General features: G+C 40.0%; 5 protein-coding genes across 8 annotated transcripts; 2 read left to right on the top strand and 3 right to left on the bottom strand.

Moving 5' to 3' along the window:
• On the bottom strand, nucleotides 1–2,758 carry ran (RAN, member RAS oncogene family). 3 transcript variants are annotated; one of them, XM_004073231.5, is made up of 7 exons: nucleotides 2,636–2,758; nucleotides 1,737–1,794; nucleotides 1,573–1,657; nucleotides 1,073–1,198; nucleotides 802–989; nucleotides 530–700; nucleotides 1–384 (listed from the first exon to the last, which is right to left on the bottom strand). In XM_004073231.5, the coding sequence occupies exons 2-7, from the start codon at nucleotides 1,779–1,781 to the stop codon at nucleotides 340–342; spliced, it is 660 nt and encodes a 219-aa protein (XP_004073279.1). In that variant the 5' UTR covers nucleotides 1,782–1,794; nucleotides 2,636–2,758; the 3' UTR covers nucleotides 1–339. The 3 variants fall into 3 exon arrangements, with proteins under 3 accessions (XP_004073279.1, XP_004073280.1, XP_020562191.1); XM_004073232.4 differs by having other exon boundaries at nucleotides 2,546–2,673; XM_020706532.3 differs by lacking the exon at nucleotides 2,636–2,758 and adding an exon at nucleotides 1,992–2,383.
• tbc1d10c (TBC1 domain family, member 10C) lies at nucleotides 2,605–16,794 on the top strand. 2 transcript variants are annotated; one of them, XM_078953555.1, is made up of 11 exons: nucleotides 2,605–2,738; nucleotides 4,492–4,582; nucleotides 6,595–6,726; nucleotides 7,857–7,956; nucleotides 8,155–8,262; nucleotides 8,927–9,033; nucleotides 9,220–9,334; nucleotides 12,596–12,661; nucleotides 12,796–12,985; nucleotides 13,200–13,357; nucleotides 13,429–16,794. In XM_078953555.1, the coding sequence occupies exons 2-11, from the start codon at nucleotides 4,560–4,562 to the stop codon at nucleotides 15,733–15,735; spliced, it is 3,306 nt and encodes a 1,101-aa protein (XP_078809681.1). In that variant the 5' UTR covers nucleotides 2,605–2,738; nucleotides 4,492–4,559; the 3' UTR covers nucleotides 15,736–16,794. The 2 variants fall into 2 exon arrangements, with proteins under 2 accessions (XP_078809681.1, XP_011478395.1); XM_011480093.4 differs by lacking the exons at nucleotides 2,605–2,738; nucleotides 4,492–4,582 and adding an exon at nucleotides 6,282–6,378.
• ndufs8b (NADH:ubiquinone oxidoreductase core subunit S8b) lies at nucleotides 3,145–5,529 on the bottom strand. Its single transcript, XM_011480088.4, is given in 6 exon segments — nucleotides 3,145–3,411; nucleotides 3,536–3,664; nucleotides 4,433–4,605; nucleotides 4,954–5,043; nucleotides 5,176–5,244; nucleotides 5,322–5,529. Coding segments are annotated over 6 exon segments (675 nt in total). The 5' UTR covers nucleotides 5,404–5,529; the 3' UTR covers nucleotides 3,145–3,279.
• Nucleotides 15,803–21,439, bottom strand: rad9a (RAD9 checkpoint clamp component A). Its single transcript, XM_004073234.5, has 12 exons — nucleotides 21,179–21,439; nucleotides 21,001–21,071; nucleotides 20,802–20,875; nucleotides 20,669–20,717; nucleotides 19,294–19,408; nucleotides 19,102–19,201; nucleotides 18,886–18,992; nucleotides 18,460–18,566; nucleotides 18,300–18,364; nucleotides 18,116–18,214; nucleotides 16,850–17,087; nucleotides 15,803–16,244 (listed from the first exon to the last, which is right to left on the bottom strand). The coding sequence occupies exons 1-12, from the start codon at nucleotides 21,210–21,212 to the stop codon at nucleotides 16,137–16,139; spliced, it is 1,167 nt and encodes a 388-aa protein (XP_004073282.1). The 5' UTR covers nucleotides 21,213–21,439; the 3' UTR covers nucleotides 15,803–16,136.
• On the top strand, nucleotides 20,807–27,237 carry LOC105354882 (uncharacterized). The gene is made up of 7 exons (XM_011480089.4): nucleotides 20,807–21,100; nucleotides 22,618–23,992; nucleotides 24,103–24,221; nucleotides 24,703–25,153; nucleotides 25,241–25,352; nucleotides 25,549–25,733; nucleotides 26,080–27,237. The coding sequence occupies exons 2-7, from the start codon at nucleotides 23,135–23,137 to the stop codon at nucleotides 26,326–26,328; spliced, it is 1,974 nt and encodes a 657-aa protein (XP_011478391.1). The 5' UTR covers nucleotides 20,807–21,100; nucleotides 22,618–23,134; the 3' UTR covers nucleotides 26,329–27,237.
• The last annotated feature ends 35 nt before the right edge of the window (nucleotides 27,238–27,272 follow it).

Below are 27,272 nucleotides of genomic sequence, written 5' to 3' on the forward strand. Positions count from 1 at the left end.
TTTTAATGACAATATTTTTATTCAAAGTTTATTCCCCTTAGTGCTCCCAGTACACCGTACAACAGCATTATGTGAGTTGGGTAGATGCAGTGGAGAGTGCTTGATGAAAAGTAGCACGTTGCCATGCCAACAACAAATCTGGGATGGGCTTGTCCTACAATGAAATTAGAACGACAACTTTTGCACAAAGTTTTTTTTTCTTTGTAAGTTTTAAAACAAAAAAATTCAAAAATAAAAAAATCTGAAAAGGGATTTTACAGTAAAGGGGCAAAACAACTTCCTGTCCACAGTCAGAGAGAGAAGGGTAAAAGGAAAGGGTTAAGGAAAGCGGTTCCCAGGTTAGAGGTCATCTTCTTCATCTGGGAGTGCTGTCTGTGATGCAACCTGGAAAACAAAATAATGTTTAAGCACCCAACAGGAAAACAGAAGCAGAGCGTGTATATCGTTCCTTTGTGACATTTATTGTTTTTTTAATGAATGCACATGATGATTAATGTGCAATATGAAAGAAAAACCGTGTACTACTCACCTGAAGTTCTTCCTCGTATTTAGCGGCAAGGTTGGGGTCCATAAGGACCTCTGGGGGAGCAAGGGCAGGCATTGCCACAAACTCCAGATTTGGATCACCGATCAACTTCCTTGCTAACCACAGGAAGGGCTTCTCAAAGTTGTAGTTACTCTTGGCAGAAATGTCATAGTACTGGAAAAAGAAATTAAATAAGACAAATACAAATGAGTTTGTGTAAATTCAACACAGAGACACTGAATAATTAAAAAAAAAAAGAAAAGAAGCAATTTTACCTGCAAGTTCTTCTTGCGGTGAAACACGATGCTCTTGGCTTTGACTTTTCTGTCTTTGATGTCTACCTTGTTGCCGCAAAGGACAATGGGAATGTTCTCACAGACACGGACCAAGTCACGGTGCCAGTTGGGTACGTTTTTGTAGGTGACCCGAGATGTGACATCAAACATGATGATAGCACACTGAGCTGTTGATGGGACAGATAAGTATCAACTTTAATATTCAGAGGTCACACGCACAAGACAACCTCTCTGAAAATAAAAGGAGCACCTTGAATATAGTAGCCATCTCTCAGGCCCCCAAATTTCTCCTGACCAGCTGTGTCCCAGACATTGTACTTGATGGGTCCTCTGTTGGTGTGGAACATCAGTGGGTGCACTTCGACTCCGAGAGTAGCTGTAATAGAAGAAGACGCGTAGAGGTGTCATCGAAAGCACAAAATATTTTAAAATCAAGACAAAACCATATTGCTTTTAAGCGTGGCTCATGGGTTTATCTGCAATACCACATATTGCTAAACAGAAAATATTTACATTAATACTTTCAAATGCAAACTTTGAGCTTTTTGACTATTTTTAAACCTCCGTGTCACTAAACGCGACACCCCAAGTAAAATATTGGCTATTATATACAATCAAAGATTTGAATGATGTTCCAGCACATTCTAACTCAAAAATAGTATTGGGAACTTCCAACTGTTTCGGTTTGTACAGCAATATCTAAAAAGATGAAAATATTGTTTATCTGTAATTACAGTGGAATATACTCACCTACATACTTCTTCTCAAACTCTCCTGTAATGTGTCTCTTCACAAAAGTCGTTTTTCCTGTGCCTCCATCTCCAACCAGCACCAACTGTTGAGGAGACACTGCATTTAGCATTTACGAACACTGGGCAACAAATAAACATATCAATTGCTATGACATAACTTACCTTGAAAACTGCAACTGGTACAGACTGCCCCATTGAATCAGCCATGGCTGCGACTTTTCTAAGTAAAAAGAAAGGCGGGATGAATTTGTTAGCATGCTAGCGGTCTGCTCGGGTTAGCATTGGTCACATTAGAGGAAATTAAATATGACTAAACGAAGAGCTACAACCGTAATTATTTGTGGAATTTACGGTCTGTAAGTTTAAGAAGAACCGGGCCGTTACCCGCCTATAACTTCTAGCATGTTCTATACACACCAGCAAGTGTGTAGCAATGCGTTCCTCTTTTTAGTCGAAAACATAATTAACGAAAACGGGTCAAAAGAATACGGCATCATTAAATAAAAACAAACCTGCCCTAAGGCACAACGTTAAAATCGATGGTTACCAACTAGCTCGAATGCTAACAAGCACTAACGTAGTGCGCCATATGACGCGAGAGCGCACTTTTTCTTGTTCGGCTAGAACAATTGGTCTCGATACGCCACAAACGTGTTCCCCTCTGTAAACCGGTTCGAATCCGACCTAAGCACGTTTTTCACGTGCAAGTCATTTACGGTATTTTTAAAATCTAATATAAGGATACAATCAGACGATTATGAAAAAGCACACAGAAGTCCCCTTAATAACTGCTAGCAAACGCGAGCGTTAGCTTAGCACCGTGGGTATTCTTTTCAACGGGGCCAACTGCTAGCTTAGCTTAGCTAGCAGTTGGCACACAGAAATACAAAAAAGAAACACGAATAGCTTGATTGGTTTCTCTGAGTACACACATCACATGGCCTACACAAACGCGTGAATCCTAATCCTACCTCAACGTATTTTTCTCTATTAAACCCTTTAAACGGGTACAAAGTTGAAAATATGGAATGGCCTGCGGCAGCAAGTGATCACAGACTCACCGGTGTAACTGCAGCGAGAGGAAAGACTAAATGGCCGCGTTCGCGGGAGATTCAGCGTGGACTATGAGTCAGTTTCCGCCCTGGTCACGTGACTCACTAAACGGTTTGAAAAGAATTACCTTTTTGAGTTTGGGTTCTAAATACAGTTTAAAAAATATATAGTTTAGTATATTTATATATGTATATAATGTAATGTATAAATATAGCAATAATATAATATATAAATATTAAATATATAAAAGTCTGCTATTAGTTCTTTATATTCTCATGAATGCGTCCTTATATTTTTATTTTAAGACAATGATGCAATGCAACAAACAAATGAGCACAACATTTTCCAATGTGCTTTATTTTAGTGTCATAACTAGTCCTAAATAAGAGTATTTCACATTTTTCAAACTACACAGTCAGATCAAAGTGTTTCCAGACTTTGTATTAGCCTCATTTTGTATAAAAATGTGCAAATTTAACACTTATAAGTTTAACACTACTCATCTGTACAATATATAATATAATTTGTGCGTTTTTACGATTTTAAATTCTGACAGGAAAGCAGCAGACCTAAAGGCTTTGTGGCTCATATAATAGTAAAGTAAATGCTTTTAATGCAGTAAAGCCTAGTAAAGACTGCAGATGCAAAAGGTTTATCTGTACAAGTAGTCTGCTTGTATGTTGGCTGCTATCTCTGATTCCCATCGGTCCCCATTGTTGAGCAGCTTCTCTTTGTTGTACAGTAGTTCCTCGTGGCTTTCTGTGGAAAACTCAAAGTTTGGACCCTTAGAGAAATTTAAAGAGAAAAGGACAAATGTAAAAAGAAATACCAGACATTCAAACGTGAAAAACCACTCTGATCGCCAAACAAAAGAAAATCGCGATAAAAAATACAATACTTTTTCCTACCTCAACAAAAGCATCAACAGGACAAGCTTCCTGGCAGAAACCACAGTAGATTCACTTTGTCATGTCAATGTCATAGCGAGTAGTTCTCCTGCTGCCATCAGCTCGAGTCTCAGCCTCAATAGTAATGGCCTTAGACATGAGGAAACAAAAGATCAGACCAGACAAGCAGTTCTTGGTATAAGAAATCTTTACTTCAAAGGATAAAGGGCTGTAAGAGCCCAGCATGTCGTGTGCATACTGAGTGTTAGTCAAACGTTAAAAAAAATGCTACAGAAAAATATAGTATGTCATAAGCAAAATTGAAAGACCTGAAAATATTACTTAACATCAACTTTGGCATTTCTCCACCACCAGCCTGTAAATTTTGTAGTATTTGTAGATATTTTATTTCCTTTCCTTAACTTCCACTTCAGTCAGATCAGCTGATCAGCTGCTCTGGGATGAACCAAGGTCAAAGTGTAAGCTCTGGGGGGCCAGAGCTTTCGCTGTTGCTTGCTCCAAATGCTCATTAGACAGTTACCTGCACTATTTATTTGTATAACCTGCCAAAAAAAAGCTTTTCTTATGTAGCATGTCATTCATTTGAACAATAGAATAGAATAGGATAGAATAGAACAGGACAGAATAGAATAGAAGAACTACACAAGACAGAATGTATCACACTGAATTAAAATACAAGTAAAACACAAATTCAAAAGCATTCGATAAATGCAGACCAGTTCCTTTTAGTTTTTTTTTTAGGTTTATTTTTACTTATTACATCCTTGCATTTTGAAAGACGATGCTTTTATTCTTGTCATTTATCTTCCTGTCTGCCATATGTCTATTTCTCATTTGTTGACATGTGCATCATTTTATTTACAATAAAAATGTAAAACACTGTTAATTTGCGCTCACCTGAGCAGGGCAGATGGCTTCACACAGTTTACAGGCAATGCAACGCTCTTCTCCATTAGGATATCGGCGAAGGGCGTGCTCGCCACGGAACCGTGGCGACAGAGGGCCCTTCTCGAATGGATAGTTGATGGTCGCAGGCTCCCGGAACAGGTAGCTCATAGTCATCCCCAAACCTGTGAGGAAAAAGTGGACAAAGGAATCAAACAGAACATCAGCCAGACACTGTGTACTAATAATTACAGTATGAGAAATGGAAACGGGAGACTTATCAATAACATCAACCCAATCCTTCAGTTTTCTTAAACACTTTCTGCTCATTAAAGTTGAAATAATTAAGATCAGTAGAAAACCAAAATGCATTAGGTATGCTGAGGTGCAAACAGTATGTGCATCTGTTAATGTATGAATAGGTTTGTTTTGTTTTGCATAATGCCAGTTTGTAAAACATGTTTACTGGGAATCTGAATTGTCTAGCTTTTACAAAACGCTCCATCTTTGCTAAAATCAAAAAGGAGTGTTACCTCTAAAGAGTTCAGTCCAAAGCAGGGTTGTGGCAGCACGGTCAGTTATAGATCTCAGATCAGTTGGCAGCTCTTGGGCATTGACATACTCTGCAAGAAGATTAGAGAGGAAATTACAGAGTGCTTTTTAAGGATTTATTAGACTTGGTCATTATTCAGAAAACACCAATAATCTGCAGTTCTTTTTTGTTGTTGTTGTTGTTGTTTTTTGGCAACACGTACTATAACCGCCTCTCTGCACGCTAACACTTAAAGTTCGCATGATGACACCGGGGCCAAATCCAAAAATACCTGCAGAGAGAGAGAGAGCCAGAGGAATGGAACTGAATCACTCACTGTGATGATGTTTAATGCATGCGGTTCGGTACCTTGCTCAGAGCAGCAACGCAGAAAACGCAGACTCAGTGAGGCAGACATCTGCGGGGATACAGACCAGACCAAAACACACATACGAACTTACAAAACTTAGTGTTAAACCACAGAAACCTGCAGACGGGGGAACACAATTTGAACAAAGTCGTTAATCTGGGGTTCCAAATCCGTGAGAGAACTTCAACGTCATGGTGCATTCAGGAAACACAGGATAATCGGAAAAAGTAGCCCTCGCAACATAACAGCACTTCATTAACACTACAGAATTATAGATTAACAGGCAAACAAAAATTTATAGATTTTTATTGATTTATCTTTGATCCTCATTGTAAATAAGTAAGAAAGGATAGTTAGTTAAACTGCTAAAAACTAGCCTAAAATATACCTAGATATTTATGGCCTCTACACTCATTTTAAAACATTTTAGAACAGCACACATGTCTCTTAAAGATTTATTAACGTATTCCTAAATATGTTTATTTAGATGACTCCTGTTTATCGAGGTTTTTCACTGCTTGACCTGATTTAGACTTCATTTGGCACTCAGCCTTTTTTCACTATTGTGATAGGTAAATGTTTTGGGATAATTCAGACAAGATAGTACAGATTCCTTTTTTAAAGTCTATACCAAAAACCAATAGTTTTAAAGTGCATGTTTGTACACAAATTTCCCACTGAGCTATAAAAACGGGCAGCAGTCCCTGAACTGTACATTAGATAAGTTTAAGGGGCGTCTTTATTTCATATTTTGCTCTGTTGTGACACCTTAAATGTCACTTTTGACATTTCACAAGTCAAAATCTCTTGTTATTCCTTTCTTAATTAAGTAGTTTATATAAAAAACAAGTTCACATGGATTAAAACATTTTCTCAGGGTGAGGATTGTTAGATACACAAGTTATGTATAAATGGGCGGAGTGTAGAATGAACAGCTAAAGGAAAATGAGTAAGAAAGAGAGAGAGAGGAAGCTTGCCTTCCTCTTTCATCACTGCTGGGTCTTACGCTTTACCTCCTCAGCAACAGACAAAACAGCCATGACGAAACTTTGAAAGGTATTTATTATTAGTGCATATTTTTAAGAGCGTTGATGCTTGTGCATTTTCATAAAATGGCAAGAAGTTAAACATTATCAAAAAAAGACAAAAGATCTCAGCAATCATCTGACAAAACAGTGGAAAAACACGTTGACGGCCATTTGAACTTCAACGCTGATGGACCTTTCCAGCTTTACTGCAAAGTGGACGTAAGAGTCTCATCTTCTGCTGTAGGAAGATGTCAGGTCAAGCTCCAAAACACACCAGCGAAGAGGACAACTCAGGATCTGATTCAGGGTCAGAAATCAGTTTGGAGCCAGAGACAGACCGGTTTGGCTTTATCCTGACCAATGGATCCACATCTGTGTGAGTACATCCTGATGTGAACGCTGTCATTAAAACAAGGCTTTAACAGTTCTTACTGTATTTTAAGACACACACTTAAAATATGAAGAAAATATGCGTAAAAATCAAAGTTTGACATCCTTCTAAAATTATTTACATTGACTTTCTGTAGACATTGTACAAAACAGAGTGAAGTCAAAAACAAGTGATTTATAGAATATCCCATCACTGCTCATATTGAAAATGAACGGTTCAGCTGGAACAACATTTTATAAAATATTACATCTGTTCGTCTATGTGATATTTAAGTATAACTGAAACATTTCTACCAGCTGTTGTAGCTATGTCATAAATAAAAAGAGCGAGTGCGCATGGGTTTCCTTCACTCTGATAGGACTTACTTAAAAGCTTTATGCAAAAGAGTTACTAACATACAATTAAGTTTTATCAGATATGTAAGTAATCTTAATCTCTTTTTGAAAGGAGGAGCATTAAAACTGCTTTGGAGGACAGAAACGTTTTTGAAAACGTTTTTTTTTTTTTTTTTTAAAGTAAAGCTGCGAGCCTACCACCCCCTAAAAAGTAGTCAATTAACAAACTAGAGCAAAGTGTAAATGAAAAAAAGTCTGTTACAGAGAGAGAACTTGAAGACGGAGACAGTTTTTGGAAATGTCACAGATCTCACTGACCTCAGATCACTTTTACTGTACCATAAATGTGGAAAAAGCTCCGTTTGCATTTCTGGAAAAGTAATTTGTCTCATTAGATAACTTCTGTAGGTGTACAAATGAATAAAATGTTGTTAACCTTTTGCAGAAAAATCTGTTTATGCAGAGACTAATGAATATTTCTATAACATTTTTAGCAGGTGAAGCTACACTTAAATCACATTTTTAGTTGGTCCAAGCAAACTTCTACCTGTCATCTTCACACTTTCTTCACTGATAACATCCTGGGCAGTTACCATGGAGACATCATGCTGCTAGAGTGTGGTTTTCCTGTTTCCTGCCTCCTTTTTTGTAGCTGAGTTTCTGTGCAGTAATGACAACACAAGCTGTGTGAAGCAGCACTGCAGGCCGACAAAACAGAAACAGAGCGGATCTGAAAAACACTGAAATTAACTTGATGGTTTTTGTACTTTGTCATATCAGAAGTGTGGGTCCGTCCCCTGAGCTGGTCAGACAGAGGGAGGCCAAGTGGATTAACATCATTGGGCAATGGGATCACATCTTGTTGAAGAAAAGCAGTAAGGTGCGACCTGCTTCAGACAAGAAGTCATTATTTGCACTGTAAAATTAGCTGCTGAGATAAACTGAGACACGTAGAATTTTATATAATTGTACAATAAAAAATTAGAGTAGATTGTGGATCAGACACTTTTGTTGCCTAAACAATGTTTATGTGATGGTTGAATGCTGGATTGAGTGTTTGATGGTGATATCTGTGCAGGTCAAGGTGCAGTGTCAGAAAGGAATTCCTGCATCGCTTAGAGCAAAGTGCTGGTCTCTGCTGAGCGGAGCGTCCGAAAAGATGGAACAGAATAAAAATCTCTACGAGGCAAGAAAAATGTGTATTATTTGTGTGGTCCAATGTCTTCTGTTTACACAGACTTTACATAGGACATATAAAGAAAATTAGACTGAAAATTGCGGTAGTATTTCTGTATTCAAACTGTTGTGAATCAGGAGCAGATGAAAAAATGTAGTTGAAAAAATCTTGTAGCAGTGAAGTAGTTACTACAATCGGCATGTCACAAGCTCCTTACTTCACTGTGATGCATCCACTTGGAGGCAAATAGATCCATATATGTCTTTGTTTTCTTCATCTTAGCTGGTATCTGGCTCAAAATTGTACTGCTGGATAGCTCCAACATTGCTCACATTTTTTCTGTTGCACCACTGAAGTTAGCTTGGGGTTGTGAGAGGCTGTAAGCTAGTGGACTAGCCTGTAGACAGATGAATGATGGGACTTGTGGGAGGGCTCACATCATGTCGGCGGTCCTGCCCATGACTCAGAGGTAAATTTCTGATGAATTCCTGCCGGTCTGCAGAAACTATGGTCTAGAAAATGACACAGGATTTTTGATTTATGATAAAAACAGCAAAATCATAATTTAAAAAACCCAGTGGAAATGCTTTTACAATAGTTCAAAAGATGACTGGAGTGGGACTACACAGTAACACATGCATGACTGATTTGACTGAATGATTATACTGTTTAGTCCCTGGACTCACAGGCGGGTGTGCAGAGCTGGGTGGACATCATTGAGAGGGACCTGGACCGACAGTTCCCCTTTCACGAGATGTTCCAGTCCAAAGATGGACACGGGTAGGCAGCTTTTCCCCTGTTTAATTTACCGACCACCATCCTAAAGCAAAGTCCTATGCTTGCTTTATTTTTCTGCAACTGCTCCAACTATTTTATCTGTGTGAAAGAAAAGAAACATCAAAAGCTAATACCTTGTTTGTGCATTTCAATGATTGGGTGTAGGTAATTGTTGTGGTTTGTGTGCAGGCAGCGTGGCTTATTCCGGGTGTTAAAGGCTTACACCCAGTACCAGCCAGACGAGGGTTACTGCCAAGCACAAGGGCCGGTAGCTGCAGTGCTGCTCATGAACATGCCAGCTCAGGTAGTGATTGATAACAGTTTTCGGTCCCACTGACTATAAAACCTCCCTCAAATGCATAGGTGTGTATATAGTACATATATATTATGTTTTATTGATATTGAAACAGAATTGTAAATCATTTTTTTTGTCTGCAACCCAAAACTAACCTTGACCCCTTCACATCTTTTGCACTATTTGAGATCCCAAAATGTAAACATTTTAAATTTAAGTTTATGATGTTGTTTTGGCAAATGCAGTAAGATGCAGGGCTACTTAATTGACCAAATGTTTTTCTTCTTCATAAACAAGGGTGTCATTATCGTTTAGAGAGAGATACAGATTGTTTTTTTCTCAAAAATATAAAATTTTAACAGACTTTTTAAATATGAGATGAAATAAAAATAATAGATAAATTTGTGCTTCTATAAATAGTTTCAAGCCTAGTTTTTATTTGAGGATTGTAAAGAAAAAGGTTTCATGTTAGTTGATATGAAAGAACAGAGGTTGTTCCTTGAGAGTTTGATACACAATAAGTTTTATATTTTTCATTTTAAACTAATTGCGAATTTACAATAAAAGTTGTAGTCAACATTTTAGGATGCTGCTGTGGTTGATCTGCCTAAAATGAGTAAACCATCGTTCAGTATCTTATTAGCAACATGTTTGGAAAGAGTATATGGGAGTTTGACCAATATAATGCACATGAAAATGTCTGCTTTTGACACCAGTTTCCCATGATAACAGAAAACAGGTGCAGGTTCAAAATACCTCAAAGGCCAGAATAGCACGACAGGCCAAAGTAATGTCATTTAAAGTAGCTATGTGGTTTCACAGTTGGTCTCAAACACTTGAGTTCTGGTTTAAAATGTGCATGTTTCTTCAGGTTTCATTGTCAACAAAGCGGAATGGCTTTAGCATAGCAATGGAAATGACTGTTTCTCTTTTAAATAGGAGTACTCAGAAATATCATGGATAACAGGAACTGGACTGGAGCAAAAACTTTGTGGAGCACCATAACGATCAGATCTAGGAATGGAATGAGGATTTAACATGTTCTCCAGAACATAGTAGATATCTATTGGAAATAAAACTGATTTGGGGCAGAATGAAGGATCTCAGGACACCTGTGGGTGTTAATGCTGACATACTTTTTGTTTTATTTTAGTTTAGTTTTTTAAAAAGGGGATGGAATGTGTTTTACCAAAACAGTTCCACTTTGGTCTTCTCTTTTCGAAATGTAGTTTTCCCTACGCACTTTTAGTTTTATTGACATGAAACTCTGCAAACCTAAAATGTGCTGCCTCAGTTGTATTAGTAATAGGGTGCTTAATCTGTCCAATTAAGTGATGTTTGTGCATTCAATTGCGCTTTAAATTATAACCTGAGGCCTCTAGGATCTGAGATGCAACTCGTCTGATTTCTGGTATTTCTTAGATTGTATTACTGTCTGATTTGTGGGTTAACTTACTGAGATATTCACTTTTGGGAGGCTCTCTTTTCTTCATGTGAAATGTTCTCATTGCAGAATGATGGGCCCAACCTTATTAGAATTGGTTTTCAGATACATCCTCGATTAAAGGAAAAGCTCAAAGACTGCAGAAGTTATTTTCTGATGTCCTTGTATTTAAACACTCATGAAGACTTCACAGCAAAGTAAACAAAGGTTCTGCTTCAATAACAGAGATCATACTGTCCGTTGATTGCTTTATTCATTCCATCCTGTGAGCATGCTCTGGTCACCTTTAACATTTTGAAAGCTGCAAGGGTGCATTAAGTTCTTCCACACACTTTTTTGAGCTTTATACCAAGTTTACATTTCTTCTGATGACTAAATTATGACCTAGCAATACTTATTTATACACTGTATATTTATTTATTTGACCAAGGTCAAATACATTATTTTGTCTTTGTAGATGTACATAAACTCTGTGACAGGATACAGAGGGAAAAGGTGTGGTTTGTCTGCGGAAGTCTGGTGTGGCAGAGAAATACGTTTGAGATGTTCAAGACATGTATGAGAGCTGTAAGACCATGTAGAAGTGTGCTGTAAGTGTGACAGATGAGTTCTAGGTGGAGGCGGGATCAGCTTTGAACTCAAGTGTAACAGTGAGGTTACAGGTAGCAAAAGTGAAGAAGGTGGAGGACTTTAAGTACTTAAAGACAACAGAGAGTGTGGGAAAAGGTAAAGAGGTGTGCAAGTAGGCTGCAATGGGTGGAGGAAGGTTTCTGATGTGTGACAAAAGAGTGTTAGCAAGAATGAAAGGAAAGGTCCAGAAGACTATGCCAAGAGCAGCCATGTTGTTGGTTTAGAGACAGTGGCTCTGAGAAAGAAACAGGAGGCAGAGCTGTAAGATGAAGATGCTGAGGTTCTAAATGGGAGTGATGAGGATGGATAAGATCAGGAGTGAATACATGAGAGTAACAGCTCATGTTAGCCAGAGATAAATTCAGGGCAGTAGATTGAGATGGTCTGGAGGGGAGCCAGTTTAGCTCGTGCTGGTTTGCGGCGCCTTCCGTCCGTGAAACCCGGGTTCGACTCCAGGCTGCTCCCTGTTCCCTTCTCTACCTCTGCCAGTTCCAAGCCCGGCTAGAGAAGGTTGCGTCAGGAAGGGCATCCGGCGTAAAAAAAACATTGCCAAATTTACCATGCGACTTGTTCGCTGTGGCGACCCCTGATGGGAGAAGCCGAAAGTGGAAGAAGATTGAGATGGTCTGGACATACTGGGAGGAGGGACGGTGATTATGTTTATAAAAGGATGCTGATTTTAGAGCTACCAGGAAACAGGTTAAGAGATAGTTCTTTGATGCAGTAAAGGAAGTCACAAGGGTGATTTCCTTATTTGTTGTGGCGACCACTAAAGGGAGCAGCCAAAAGGCAAAGATTTACCTATGTGATTTCTACTTTCTGTTTGGGTGAGCGCTCTAGCCTCACGGCGAGATGACCTTGATTCGAATCCTGGTTGGGACCCTTCTGTGAGGAGTTTGCATGCTCTCCTTGTCCATGCGTGGGTTTTCTCAGGGCATTTCATGCTTCTTGGGTAATTGGTAACTCTAAATTGCCCCTAGGTAGTGTGGCCCTGCGACAGACTGCCGACTTGTTCAAAGTGTATCCCGCCTTTACTCAACTGTAGCTGCATTGGCTCTAGCAGGCCTATTATTATTGTGATTCAGCGGGTTTTGAGGATGGATGGATGCTTTTTGCTTTTTGACTCTGATCATATAATCTTTTCATTAAATTAAAAGCTCGAAACCTTACTTTTTTACTTTGTTTACCTCTGGCAGGAAGCCTTCTGGTGTTTGGTGCAAATCAGTGAGCAGTACCTGCCTGGATACTACAGCCCTCTGCTGGTAAGCACATGCACACAGTGCACACACATGTTCTGAGCAAAATACCAGTTTAGCAGACGTGCACTGAAGTAAGCAGTGAATGCTGTGGCTGCACATGAGCTGTTTGTCTGAGCCTACAGAGCTGTTTTGTTTAGGAGGGAGTTTTGTTTGACGCAGCCTTACTGACTTGGGTTTTGAAGAGGACGTGCCCGGCTGCACACAAACATCTGCAGCAGCACGGCGTGGAGCCCCTCATGTTCGCCACCGACTGGCTGATGTGTCTGTTCACACGTCACCTGCCTTTCAACACTCTCCTCAGAGTCTGGGACCTCTTCTTCTGCTATGGTGTGTCTACTCTTCCAAAAGTAATACTGATGTTTGTCCTCTACCATTGCAGTTGGAGGACAAGATGATTATCTAGAATTAGATCATTTTTAGATGCGTTCTTGACAGGTTTATTACATTTATTATTTTAATGTTGCACTCACTGCTTTACCTTGCTTAGAAGTTGATTTTAACCTCTTTATGCCCTGCACCCCCCTCCTTTTCTGCTGCGCAGGTGTGCGAGTGCTCCTGCAGGTGGCAGTAGTGCTGGTGCGCCGGGTCCTGGGACGTGCAGAGCAAAGGAAGGAGTGTCAGGGTCAGGTGGAGACTCTAGAAACACTGAGGGGTGTCAAGGCACAAGTCCAAGAAGAAGATGATGCCTTCATAGTAGAGGTAGATTTTTTTCTCTTCTTTTTAAATTAATTAAATTAAGAGCGAGACCTGACACTTTGCCTTCCTTTCAGGTGTGCTCTGTACCCCTCTCAGCCAAAGATCTGGAGAAGCGAACAGAGAAGGAGCTAGGCAAGTGGAGGAAAGAGAGGCCCACATCTAAATTTGACCCTAGAGCCCGTTGCCATGGATACAGGATGGTGTGGACAAGAGCTCGAGAGAAAAAAGCAGAAAAAGAAAAAACTCAAAAAGTCAAAGGGAACCTGACTCTGTCTCTCGCTCGCTCAGCCTCTACTCTTTCGCTGTCACCTTCCCTTCTTCGCAAAAAGTGGAGGAAAGTAGGAAAAGTCTCCACAGATGACCCTGAAGGTGGTAAAAAAGTTGTGAGGCACCTTTCCATGGGAGAAAGGGGCGACTGGAAAAACTGGACAGATTTAAATTCCGAGTTGGCAACCAGTGTTCAAGAAGAAGAGGAAGACTTCATTTCAGAGGGAAACAAACCACAGAATTTTTTCACAACAACAACAGAGCAAGAGAAACTCAAAACACCAAACCCATCAACTGAGCACGCAGGAGAAAAAGTCATCGTAACACTCACACCTCCATGTGAAGAAGAGGAAAAGATAGAGACAACCAGTCAGAGTCAAGTCCCGCAAGAGCAAAAATATGAACAAATTTCCCAGGAATCTGAATTTGACAAGAAAAACAAGGAAATAGACAAGCCGGAGGCAGATGTTGAGCACATGGCTTCAGTGGAGGACGACCACGCCGAGATTCAGGGGGAAGCGGTGCCAGATCCAAACACAGAGGTGCAGGAAAATGTAGATACCAGTCAGATAAAAACCAATATAAAACAACAAAAAGAGGCAGAAGCTGATAATGTGGAGCAGATACAGGTGGATACAGTCACACAGACATTGGAGACAAAAGACGAGAACGATTTAGACTCAGAAGAATTCAGCAAAGTAAAAGATTCAGCTGCCAAAGACCTGATAAAAGACACACAACAGGAGCAAGAAGAGCTGACAACAAATGAATTGAAACCTGCTCTTGTGGGACAAAACCAGAGTAGTGAGGCATTAGCTGAGATAGAAACAACAGAAACTGTTTCACAAGATGTGATTATAGAGACCTCAGAGGAACCTGACGGGATCCCAAATGAATCAAATTCTGAACTAATAGCAACAGAAAAACAAATAGATTCAGAAAAGGAAGCAGAGAGTGAAGACGACGCACCCAAACCAGCATCACCTGAACAAAGAAAGATCCCTGACCTCACAGATGATGCAGAGACGGATCAAGAGGTTGCAGCTTCACCAAACATAGAAACATTTGTGGCTGAATTTATAAAAGAAATAATAAAAAATGTTGTGGCTGAACTCTCAGAGACACAAAAAGAGGGATGTATTGTTGATCAAATAAATCTAAATGAAACACAAGGAGAAACAACGGAGGACAACGCAAAGTTTGTCGCTTTAATGGAAGGTGATGCAGCGAACCAAACCGCTGAGCCCGAGGACAAGACTCCAGAACAAGAACACACTCCTGACTTGCAAGCAGTGGAACAATTGAACAGCCAGGCCACTTTGAGTGTTGCAGACCGGACGGAGAGCACAGAAAAAGTTGCAGAAAACACAGCAGCAGAGAACAATTTCTTCATGTCTACCCAGGAAACCCACGAATCACCTCCAGGCAGTATTCTACAGACCCAAGACCTAGATCCAGACTCCAGAGAAAACCAGGCTGACTCTGAGAACCGCAGTCTGGAGAAAGGACTTGAGTATCGCCGCAGCAGCAGGTCCTCCAGTGACTTTTGCATGCGCCGGTCGTCTCACTCACAGGGGTCAAGGTTAGCACGCAGACTTTCTGAGGATCTCTTCACCTCCCCAGTGAAAAGCAGCAGACCACAATGCACCACTGATCCCTCAAAACCAGATCCTGGAACAGTAGATGTAGTAAAGACAGATGTAGATGAGACATCCGTGAGACTCCAGGAGAAGCAGCCAGACTATCCTAAAGGTTTCGGCCTTCTGCGCAGACTGAGAGGGGAGAAGCCAAAAAACACCAAAGTAAAAATGCAAGTGCCCAAAATCTTGATTCAAGATTTCAGTGATGAAACGGTGTCAGAGAGACTCATGGACGGAGAGGTGGAGGGAAAAATCAACTCCAGAGAGAGAAGGAGGAGGCGGAGAGAGAACGAAAGAAAGGAAAAAGAGGAGGAGAAGCTCAAGAAGAAAAAGGAGAAGCTGGAAAAAGGGAAGAAGAAAAAAGAGGCGAAAGCAAATAGTTTTCAAGTGAAGACGGAGAACAGTAGCGGCGATGTCGCTCAGCCTGCAAAGACTGGCTCACATGCACTGACTTATGCTGACTCGTATTTCTGACAGGAAACATTTTGAGTTGAACATTAATGAACACGTGAAATCTTTAAAAGTAAATTATCTTTACACATTTACTTGAAAAACATTTATTTGGTGGGATTTGACATCCTGCTTCTGCTTTACATATCAGACATATTGCAAAACCAAAAAAATAAATAAATAAACAGAAGTGCTTCTTTTTCAGTTCTATGTGATCCCAGATCAAATCCAACAAGAACGCTGCTGGCCTCTCAGTAACAAACAGGGTCCATGTAAGCCTCACAGCGGGCGATAAAGGGGAGCAGCACAGTCCAAACTGCCACTTTTTTTTTTTATTGAAGAAGTCCTCAGGTCGTGATGCAGTAGCCTTTTCACATCCCCTCTACCGTCACGTCTACCTGCAACTCCCTTGTCTGTCACCCCGCTTAAGATTCATCCTCACTGTCGCTGGCCAACACCTCCTGAGTCGTCACAGGTTGTGTACTAATCTTGGGGGATGGAGGAAACACGGATCCAAAGAAAAGGGATCGGAACTGTGAGAGGAAAAAAACACGAGACGTTAAAAAATACATCATTTTCTACTACAAAGACAAATAGTTATTTTAAGTTGTTGATTTTTCTGTAAAGGCCTATGGAGAAAAAAATAGATAAACCAGTAAACACCCCCATGCCATGTTTGTATAATTATTATTTGCTTTAATCAACACTCAAAATTAAATAATATGCAGTTAGAACCCTTGATACAACAGGTCACAAGTGTTCTCTTTTTAGTGCCAGAGTATCAAGAGAACTGTTAGGGATTGGAAATAATCTGAGCTGCATGCAGCACAAAACTATGGTAAATCTTGTTGTCAACAGTGGGCTTAAGGAGCTGTTACATGGTGTGTCAGCAGACAGACTGAGCAAATGTAGAGCAGTAATCCCTCTATGGATGTACATGTCAGAATAATCTGTGACATCAGAGTAGATGAAGTCTTTAGCAATTTCTATGTTTTCAAATTTGTTTTTACCTGGTTGGTGTTCCAAACCATGTTTTTGCTGTGTTTGTTGGATTAAACCTGATCTTTAAACCTGGAAACTCAAGTTAAGCTTGTGTGTGCAGTGATTAAAAAAAAAAAAAAAAGTATCTAAACCAAACCTTTTTGTTGGGTGGCCTGTCAGAACCATCCTCCATCTCCTCTTCCTCCTCCTCACTGTGTGTTCTTGTCCTGTGATTGGCTTCAGGGAGTTTTGAGGTACAGGGGTCGGTTAGTGTTGATGCTGATGGGCCAGCAGTCGAGGGTCCTGATGCAACACTGGTGTCCATGGCAATTAGGTAGGAGTCCATGTCATCGTTCATAAAGTCATCAGGAGGAGGTGACGGCGGTGCGTGAGCTCTTAGAGTGGACCAGAAAGTCCAGAATGGAAAAAGAAAAAAAAAGCGCCGTGACTAATTTACTCTGACGTTTCAACGCTTGTAAAGGAATTTTCCCTGAGGCTTTTTACACATTTCCAGACATGCAACTCCTCATATTTCAAATACCTCAAGTCCCATGTCAACCAAGTGATTGCTTAGAATTGTTGATCCACAGGTTGTAAGGAAGACGGATTCTTCATTGAGTATAAAAAAGTCAAATGCTTTTAATCAATCCGTCCTTTTGCTTTAGATCGACTTCATTCTGCTACATCAATGATCCACTCCACTAAAAATTATGTTTTTGGTTTTTTTAACATGTTTTTGTGGCCTTTTTCTAATTACAAAGGACATACATAAACAATAATAATAATAATATTATTATTAATAATATTATTATTAATAGTATTTCTTTAGTCAAATCATTGTAAATCAGGTCGCAGACAAAAAATGCTGCTGGAAAAAGCTTGTAGTTGTGACATAAAAGCTGCAATCAGCGGTTCACAAGCTCCCCGCTCCGTTCCATTTTGATGCATCCACTTGTAGACAAACAGATCCATGATCTGGCTTAGAACTGTGTAGCTGGATAGCTCCAATCTGGCTCGCCATTTTTGTTGCATCTGTAATGTTAGGTTTGTAGTGTGAGGGGCTATAAGCTAGTGGAAGAGTATAGGAGCTCTTTTATACTTGGGGGGGGTCTCGAATTTTAAGTAAGTATTCAGATTACCTGTTTTTCATTGCTCCATTTGCTGCAACTGAAAAGGTTTTTTATAAAAACTACCTGGGGCAAAGGCTAGGGGAAAATATACGACGCTTAAACAGAGCTTTCTTTACCCGCCACATGGTATAGTACATAAATGCTGACAGGCTTACTTAAGTAATTTAAGTTACTAGTGAAATGGCAATGCCAGATTTTATTTTTGACATGCATATTCATCTGAAAATGACTGTCAATATCTGAACTGAAGAGACAAGACATACTTCCAGCTTTTTCTGTGTTTGTGTGTTTACCCTTTGCTTTTGTTTTTAGGAAGGCTGGGGTCGTCTGAAAGTGTAGCCAGCACAAAGTTTCCCTCAAGGACACCGTCTGTCACTGAAAGCACCACGGGACTGATGCACAAAAAAAGCACACATAAATATACAGAGAATGAATTCAGATTACAAACGGCAAGGGTCTGACGATAAACGCGCTCACCTTCCTGGTTCATCAAAGTACATGGAAACAGGAAGATTGCTGGACTCTGCAAACACAAGCAAACCCTGAAAGACAGGTGGCATTAAATATAGAATATGTCTATATCTACAATTGCTTTTGCATGGCTCCCATGATTTACTTGGGAAATTAAAAATCTCACCCGAAACTCCTTCAAACAAAAGGTGACACTGTTAGGAGTCTTGACAACAAAATGGTCAAACTCATCAGAAGCCAGACACAGCTCTGTCAGCATGGCCTTGGACCGCTCTGAGGAAAACGGGAAAATTGAATGAAACACCTGCTGAAAAGAACTCCTTTGGAATTTTGCGTCCGTCAGAAAAAACCTGGTCAAACTACCACAAGAGCCCCCATTGGTTCTAAATCAAACTTCTTTCTTTTTTATCCATCAGCAGAGTGATTTAAACATTTCCAGTTAACAACTATATGCATGTGTTACAGCTGAATTTGTAAATATGAACAGTTTGTATTTTACATTTTTTTGGCAAATATGTCTGTACAGTAATTTGCTGATGTTTTAAATAAGCAACCATTTGTCGCTTCCTCCTGAAAACACCAGTGGTGTTACCTGTTTCATCCTCCACATGGTTTCTCACCCACATCCGCTCATCGCTCACCGTCACAGTCACTTCTTCCAGAGATGGAGGGAAGTGGGCGACTGTATCCACCAGCACCCTACAAAACACAGTTTTCATTAGCAAAACTGCTAAATATTCTCCTTTTTGCTAATAAAAACTGAAGGAAATAGTATCAGTAAAGCCGTTTGACAACAATATTTATATACCTTGGCTGCGCTCTGAACTCATTGGTGCAGGTGTCTTTATCAAACACTGCCTGCAGACTTTCACTGTCCTGGTAAGACAGGTTGTGTGTTTTTAAAAGGCCTATGGAGAAAAAGAAAGTAATAAGAGACGATTAAGATAAATACGATGAATTGATGACTGTTGAGTAACTGGATGGAGTGAAGCACTGTTACCATGTTTGCAGTGCAGGGTGAAGGTGAGGCGGTCTTTCTGCTCATTCAGCTCAATGTGACACTTTTCTACCGTTTTCTCCAGAGTTGCCAAAGATCTGAATACAGACTGTACACTCTGACAAGCACAGAAAAAAACAACAACAAATAAGAGAAAAATAATGAATGCACGTGTGTCTGAACATTTACAAAACAACATATCCTAACTGCTTCTTTTAAAAAAGGGTTAAAGGTTAGACATTGATTTGCAAAGTGATGTTACTATTAGGTGAGCTTTCACACAGCAGTGAGAATAGGCGTATTTGGCCCCTTTTGTTATTATCTACAACTGCCAGAGGAAGGAAGCTAAGAGGTTTGAAACATTTTCACTCAGATAACCACAACATTAAAGTTGCTACATGGCAGCAAAGAGATAACTTGAAATCAAGAAAACGGGTTTTAGCTCAAAAACTTTCACTTCTAAACAGTTAAATCGGATAACAGTCGGTAAGCAATCATACATATTCCTATTCTTAAAATTGAAAAAGAAATAGATTGGGGGAGTTTAGGAGTTTGAAAAAATAATAATAATAGTCGTACAAATGCATCGTATGACAGTCAAGATGTCAAAGAAGGGAAATAAAGGGATTTTTTTTTCTAAAAGGGGACAAAAATATGTTTAATGACTAACCAATAAAAGTAAGCTTGGACTGCCAAACTTAACAGGACGGGTGAAAGCTATAAGTGGCAGATTAAAGCAAATCATATCAATGTCATAAATCTTTCATCTGATCACGTTTATATTAAAAACTTTAATTGCAATCCACCTCTTTATTTTTAGAGCACCTTTCATCAACATGCTTGACATAAAAGTCATATGTAAACATAGGTTAAAAAGTCATAAAAAACAGTAGATTAAAAGCTTAAAAGATAGAAGGGTAAAAACATACTAACGATAACATAAAATACTGAAAAGCCAAATAAATAAATAAGTTAATTATATGAGTTACGCAGTGCTACGTTAGAATGATGCATCTTTAATTTACATTTAAAAATCTCCACGGATGCAGAAAATGTCAGATCTGCAGGTAAGTTACTCCACAGATGAGGAGCACTGTACTGAAAAGAGGCCTCGCTGTGAGTCCTGGTTCAGATTAGAGAGCAGGACCTGAGGATCTGACAGTTCTGGAGGAAGGAGTATGGAGATGTAATTGATGCTAATAACAACTAAATGATTACAAATATTACTAACAAATAATGGTCAAAGTATGTTTTATTGGGAAATGTACTTAATAAAGGACAAAGAAAAGTACTTGGAGTCATCTGATGATGAGCTTTGGGATTTTTCACAAAAAGATAAGCAGATTCACTTTCATTGGTAAACAGCTTGAGAATCCACCTTTATTGCTATCTTGCAGCGGAAGTTTCTCCCGTCGGGAATCGAGTACCTGCACAAAAACACGGGCAGTTGGAAGCTGACTTGCATCACTGACACGATCTGTGATTGATTGAAACGAGAGCGGAGCGTGCACCTGCTGAAGAAGAGTGGTGCGAACAGGAAGCAAGCATATGCCGACCGAGAAGAGTTCACAGACCGCAGCGCCAGCTACAAGAGAGAGATGCATTCAAATCAGCACCATTCGTCGACGCAAACAGGAAGTAAGCAAAATATATACATGATGGTTGGTAGGAGGAAGTGCTGGTGTTTCTGACAGCGTCAAAGCAGCTCACCCCGTCTTCCTGGGGCTCCACGTACAACTCATCACCGATGCGCGACAGAGAATGGATAGCTTTGGCCAACACTATTGAGTGGACGCACGCGCCCAAACAGGTAATAACGACAGCTTTGTTATTATTATCAATGGTAGTAGCACAATTGTGTTTCAGTGACAGAAAAATCCTGGTCTACCTTTCACGTTTCCTCCCGTCACGACACACTGCATTTCTGCAAACGAACTTTCCCCGTCGAGTTAGTCTAAAATGAATCCAAACTAGCAGCTGTGCAACACCATCGAAATAATTAAGGGGGCTTTCGTATGTTGCACGTACAACACAGACGCACTTTCTAAACTTATGCTTAAATGTTAGTGGAATACCAAATGTTTTTTTAGGAGACTGCAAGACAGTTGAGCCAAACCTCACGTTGTTTACGGCGCCACAAGCTGCTTCCGCACAGTTGACCAATCAGAGTTACTGAATTTCGAAGAGGGCGCGGCTACACCCATGCACATGCGCAATAGCTTTGGTGTTTTTACTATGAAATTTCTTTACGTCGACACTCGCAGTATTAAAGGATTCAACCTGTCTTTACAACTTATAAAAATATTATTATTTTTTTATTTAACAGACTCCGAAGCAAAGTATATAATATATTTTTCTGATAGACGGACAGCAACTTAACTGTGTCCACTCCGTCCACCACAGCCACCCACTATCACTCAATATCACTTTCCACTTAACATATTACATCAAATTCGTCTTTTTAGTCTACTTCTGTTGAGGTGCCCACTCCCCCAACACATTACACCTAAGAGCAAAGCAATGTCATTTCAGTCATTTAAACTAAAACAGAGAATTTGGTCCTTTAAAGGCTTTTACCTTATTAAAAAGTGCAGTATGTTTCTTTTGACCCTCTTCAAGCTTTAGGTGGTTACAGGTGATCAAGTTCTTCACCTTCTTTGTCCTCTTACTATGACTAGATTTCTTGAAAGAACTTGTAAAGCTGCAGTCTTTGTTGTAGACTTTGCTTTCTTTGGCATGATTCCCACACATTTTGGGCTGTATTCTGGAAAACAATACCAATGTGGAATAATTGTAGGTGTTTTTATAAAAATACAGGTAATATCCTGAATAACTGAAGTGTTATTATCTGTTTCTTAAAGTTTTAAAGATAATTCTGTTACTTTATTCTGTTTTTGTGCTTTTTATGCACGTTTATTTCACATATAGGGAAAAGTTGCTGTAGTTCAAGTGGTAAGTTTGACTCCCTGCCAACAATGTCAAGTTTTTGACATTGTTGGCATTTAGATAAAATGAAAAAACAAAAGTAAAGGGTGGAGGTAAAATGGCATTTTCCAAAAAGCTGACTTTTTGTGTCATGTTTCTTCTTCTGTTTAGAAGTAGCTACTGATCTTACAAAACCTCACTGTAATTACTAGCTGAAACCCAAAGTGGAGAAAAATAGTGCATGTGTAAGAGAGCCTGAGAGAAATAGGACGGAAGGGCAAGCTAAACTGGCTGCAAAGCCAGAGTCACAAAGGGAGTCACAAAGGGAGAGTCACAAAGGGAGAGTCACTGGGAAAGCAAAGTTATCTAACCTCACTGGTTTTACGTGTTGGTTTGCTTCAGTGCGTGAGATCTGAGGAACGCTGTCGAGAACCACCTCTCCTCTGATCACCGCTGACAGTAGTGGCCGCGAAAAGAAGAAGAGGTGGGACTAAACTAATCGCTGTGGACATTCAGTGAAAGATATCTAATGGATACAAGAGGACTGCCTTCGGGAGGTGCTGGCTTCTTTTGTTAAAACGAGGAAAGGAGGACCCCTACTTCATAAAACCTGAGGATTCTAAGTGGAGGAAATTCAAAATAACAGGAAGACATCAACAAAAGAAGTGACAGGACGTTCAACTGACCGTTTGCAAAGAGAAAGTGTAAGCATGATTGAAACAGACCAGAACATCCCAAAAAAGGGACTTAGTCCTTGCAGGATGTTTTTTATATCAAATAATTGTGACATTTCAATTTTTCTAACATGGGTTTCAGCCTCAGTACAACAGAAAATGGTGTGATACCTTTGCTAGTTTAGATAAAAAGAGGATTATTCGTTTGTACACACTGTGACTACATCTAAATGTGACCTTTAGAGATGTCTCAGTCACAGCAACAGACAGACACGCAGGCCATGCTGCAGTCAATGCTTCAGAAACTGAAGCTCCAGCCAGGATCAGAAGGCCATGGATCCCAGCAAACATTTGCCGTGGATGCTCCCACACCGGTGCAACATCATGAAAAAGGATTGTTCCCTCCACAGGGGGTCAACACCAGCACTGTGGAAGTGTTTGGTTTCAACGGAAGTGCCTTAAAAGAGTATGGGTCCCCCACTGACTTTGGCTTTAGTGGTGGAAAAGGGAAGCAACCAGGTCCTGGCTGTGAGGTGAGCAGTCCAGTTTCCTTCCCTTCTTTTAATTTCAGTGCTGTTAGCAACAAGAGCAAGAGCTGGGTGCTGGAACACGCCACTCATCCTGGGGTCACACCAGCAGCAACGTGGCATCTGTTTCCTGCAACATCACCAAAGGACATTGATCTCACTTCCTTTAAGTCCACTAATGGGGACACAAGCACTTTTGGAAACTTTACAATGACTCAACCCTTCCTTGCTAATAAGGAGACTGCTTTTAATTTGAGATCCAATCAGACCACAGTTCAGGGTTTCACACCCAAATCGCATGTGTGGTCCAAGAAGGGTACTGATGCTGACAAAGACAACAAGGAGTTGAACACGGGGAATGGTGCAGGTTTGGACCAAAGTAGAGGCTTGCACTTTGCAAGTAACCAAAAACCAGCAGGCAGCAGGAGAAAACAGAGATCAGAATCTGAGAATAATACCAAAAAGAGATGGACACAGAAAATTAAGGAGAGACTAAAGGACAAACAAGGGAACAATGGCAAAAAGCCAAGAGAAGAGGGAAGCACGACAGATAAGATAGCCGAGCAAGAAACTCAGGTGAGTAGGATATGTTCACTTTTCTTATTTCCTAAAGTCAAAATTTCAAAAATAAATCTTTAGATGGAAAATTGAGGATTTTTAATTGACAAATTTTAACCTCAAAACAGCAACGGGTGGAGGATCTTTTTAATACATCAAACTCGGATGGGAAAGGGGCTCTTTCCTCAGTGGGCAGCAGCATGTTTCCTGTAAAAACAGAGGACAGCACAACTGACAGCAGTTCCAGGTAATCAATTGACTCCAAAAAAAGCGCAAGGGTTTTAGCTCCAGTAATAAAGCACCGAACACTCACAGTCTGTTTGCAATGTCTCTCAAAAAGCCATCATCACAAAGATATGAAAGGAATTTAAGAATGTTTCCATGCCAGTACAGTTACTAGATTTTTCCCCCCTCATTAATGGCCTTGACTTATATCAGTAACTGACAGCATTTGTCATCAGCTGCCCAGAGTCACATTTTCATACATGTGCTGTGGGCTTTTTTGTGGAAGGAAATAACCTTCTGCATGCAAACAGGATGCAGAAATACAATGAAGCCAACCTGAAAAGCATGGTTCTCATTCATGGTGTTAGTTGTTAGCTGACATTGTCATCCAAATGCCAGTTTGTTTGGTTTATCTCCAAAACCAACAAAACCTTTTCACAAATTAAAGGGCAACATTAATATGTTATCATTTATTTTATAAGTGACCTTTTTTCTTTTTCCAGATTCACCAGTGACTTTGAGATTGGTCTGGGGTCATTTAGTCTGCTGGATGAAATTGTCAAGGGTCAGGAGTGGGCAAATTTCTTAAATCCCAGCCATTCAACCACTTCAGTGCGTCAAAGGCCATCAGCGGAGTCTGTATTCCAGCGCCACAATCAACCAGATTCTCACAACAATAATCAGTTACTGCAGAGCTATAATCACCCTGGAGACGGAAGGAACACCTGGAGTTCAAGGAGCACCATCTCATCACCAGCTGACGGCTTTGGGATGGCACCTCAAACTTTCCTGCCTGCCATTACGGATGCTTATAAAGGAAAACAGCACGCTGTCGGAGAAGCTGAACATTCAGAAGCTATGGAAGATGATAATAGCAAATTGGACCTGCAGTCTGCAGGAAGTGAAGCAAGGAGGAATTTTAGGTCTTGTCACAGACCTTCAACACAAGCAGATGTGAGAAACTCAACACTGTATCTGATAAAATGATGCAAAAAATGTTTCCAGGTTCAACAATTAAAACAAAGGTATTTTTGTTTGCAGTCTGAGGATAATATGAACAAGTCCACCCTGATGAAGAAACTCTATGCCAGTAGAAAGAGGCAGCATCAGCATCGGGCTGAGAAGATGGATGAAGGAGAAGTAACAGATGGAGGTCAGAGCACTTTAATCCTCGGCAGGATCGCAATCATGCAAATATTTTCAGTCAACACACAAAATCCTCTTTCTATGAATCAGAATATAAGTTTATAGCTTTTCTTTGATCTTTTATATTTTTCATTTACTTTATTTGTTGTCATTTGTTGCAGGAATGCTTTAACTTTACTCTTTTTTTTTTTCTCATTTCACAGCGGGGACAGTGACTTATGGGACCCAAATCAACTTTGCTATGATGGATGCATCAGGAGACTCACAACAGAACATGCCACCTTTAAGTGCGCCACTCTCACATCCAGCTTTTTCTGCACCACGTGGTGTCCTCAGACACCCCAAAGAGCACAGTTCAGAGCCCTCAATGGAAACTGACACAAAAAGAGTGAGTTTCTTCCCTTGCGGTGCCATCTAGTGGTGGGAAATGACAAAAAACATCTTCTAACATTGCTATAATTAACAAAAGATATTGCAAATACAAATCCAGTGTGTGTTATTTATGAATGAAATAATTTTGTGTATCTACAGTAGATTTTCTCCTTACTACAAAATCCTAATAATATTTTGTTGCAGTGAATCTTGTTTGCTTCTTGAGATGAACCAACAACTGCAGTTTTAAAAAGCAAAGCATCATTACAGATCCCACGCTATACATAGTAATGATTACATTTAAGAAGACCTTTACATTTTTGTTGTCTTCTGTTCCTTCATTCATTCTGTTTCTGTTTCAGAGACGTGTTGAAGACAACCGGCGGGTACATTTTGCAGAGGAAGTGGTGACTGTAACCTCCTCAGTTCTGTACCCAGACTTGATCGACTCAGAGGAGGAATCATTTCCAGAGGAGGACTCTGTCACCGAGCAGGAGGGTGAGGTGCTGCAGCCAATGATGGAGGAGGTGGCGACGGCTCGTCGGCCTGAACGGTCCGGCTGGATAAAGGCTCTGATCAGGAAGAATACCAGGAGGAAGCACAAGCAGTAACTTCACTCTTCCAGGGTTTTCATCTTACAAGAAAACGAGTCAGAAAACATGTCAGCTGCTGCAATTGTGGTGCTCAGAATCATAATCCCTGCTGTTTTAAATATTTTTGATTGACTTTATTTGTAAAAAAAAAAAAACCAAAACAATTTAATCAGCAGTGTGAGTCTAATTCTGAGAGATCTTAAACACGTGGTGGCCTATAGGGGGTGACCTAACCCTTAAGACATTCAAAACCAACCTTTTAATTTTGTAGCATACAGTACAGTTCAGATTTTCTGTAAGGATTCCTATGTGTCTTCAGACTCAGCTCTGACAACTACCAAATACGTAAATCAGTGCAGGTTTAATGTGCATAAACTGCCATTCTTTGTTTGCAGACTGGATTTTGGTTGGTTGGGACAGTCTGTGTGCTGCAAGTGCTTCTGTCACTTTTTAAGCATGGAGTTAATATTTTATGAACCTTTTTTTTTAAAGTGAAAAATGTCTGCCTTCATCAGTTGAACACTTAACACTGGAAAGCAGCAGACTGCTCTCTGTTTAACTGTGTCATGACTCTGCACACTTCCTGTCTCCTGGTAATGATGGTGCCACTTCAAGTCATTGTGAAAATGGACCCCGGAGAAGGAAAGATGGAGATGGAGCATTTCATTAGAACGGCTCAGCATGTTGTGATGGACTGCTGCTCCTCCTCTTCCTCTCAGCGATTTGCTTGCAGAGATCAAATCACCAAATGTGTGGAGTGTTTTCATCCAAAGTGTTTCCACTTAAGACAATGCTACCATTATTGTTAAATCTCAAATTACTCATCACTTGTAAAAGAATATCCTTTGTGCTTCTGTGGACTTTAAGTAGTGGCATCATGGGACATTTTGTTCAAGGTTTGAGCAAACATTAAAGTTATTTTCACAATTTTGTGGAAGGGTTTTGATTCTTTTGGAGGATGG

This window comes from Oryzias latipes, chromosome 10 (genome assembly GCF_053564925.1).
Source record: "Oryzias latipes strain Hd-rR chromosome 10, Olatipes_Hd-rR_3.1".
In the NCBI taxonomy this organism is placed as follows: domain Eukaryota; kingdom Metazoa; phylum Chordata; class Actinopteri; order Beloniformes; family Adrianichthyidae; genus Oryzias; species Oryzias latipes.

What these genes read in the sequence shown, in the direction of transcription:
- ran (XM_004073231.5), bottom strand. Translation starts at nt 1,781, where the DNA reads ATGGCTGATTCAATGGGGCAGTCTGTACCAGTTGCAGTTTTCAAG. An exon ending in TACCAGTTGCAGTTTTCAAG is followed by an intron (nt 1,658 to 1,736) that starts GTAAGTTATGTC and finishes TCTCCTCAACAG; the next exon opens with TTGGTGCTGGTTGGAGATGG. An exon ending in AGATGGCTACTATATTCAAG is followed by an intron (nt 990 to 1,072) that starts GTGCTCCTTTTA and finishes TCCCATCAACAG; the next exon opens with CTCAGTGTGCTATCATCATG.
- tbc1d10c (XM_078953555.1), top strand. Translation starts at nt 4,560, where the DNA reads ATGGTCGCAGGCTCCCGGAACAG. An exon ending in AGAATAAAAATCTCTACGAG is followed by an intron (nt 8,263 to 8,926) that starts GCAAGAAAAATG and finishes TATACTGTTTAG; the next exon opens with TCCCTGGACTCACAGGCGGG. An exon ending in GATACTACAGCCCTCTGCTG is followed by an intron (nt 12,662 to 12,795) that starts GTAAGCACATGC and finishes TGTTTTGTTTAG; the next exon opens with GAGGGAGTTTTGTTTGACGC.
- rad9a (XM_004073234.5), bottom strand. Translation starts at nt 21,212, where the DNA reads ATGCAGTGTGTCGTGACGGGAGGAAACGTGAAAG. An exon ending in TTTGTTTGAAGGAGTTTCGG is followed by an intron (nt 18,365 to 18,459) that starts GTGAGATTTTTA and finishes CCTGTCTTTCAG; the next exon opens with GGTTTGCTTGTGTTTGCAGA. An exon ending in ACAGGCCACCCAACAAAAAG is followed by an intron (nt 16,245 to 16,849) that starts GTTTGGTTTAGA and finishes TTCCTCTCACAG; the next exon opens with TTCCGATCCCTTTTCTTTGG.
- LOC105354882 (XM_011480089.4), top strand. Translation starts at nt 23,135, where the DNA reads ATGTCTCAGTCACAGCAACAGACAGACACGCAGGCCATGCTGCAGTCA. An exon ending in TAGCCGAGCAAGAAACTCAG is followed by an intron (nt 23,993 to 24,102) that starts GTGAGTAGGATA and finishes ACCTCAAAACAG; the next exon opens with CAACGGGTGGAGGATCTTTT. An exon ending in TGGAAACTGACACAAAAAGA is followed by an intron (nt 25,734 to 26,079) that starts GTGAGTTTCTTC and finishes TTTCTGTTTCAG; the next exon opens with AGACGTGTTGAAGACAACCG.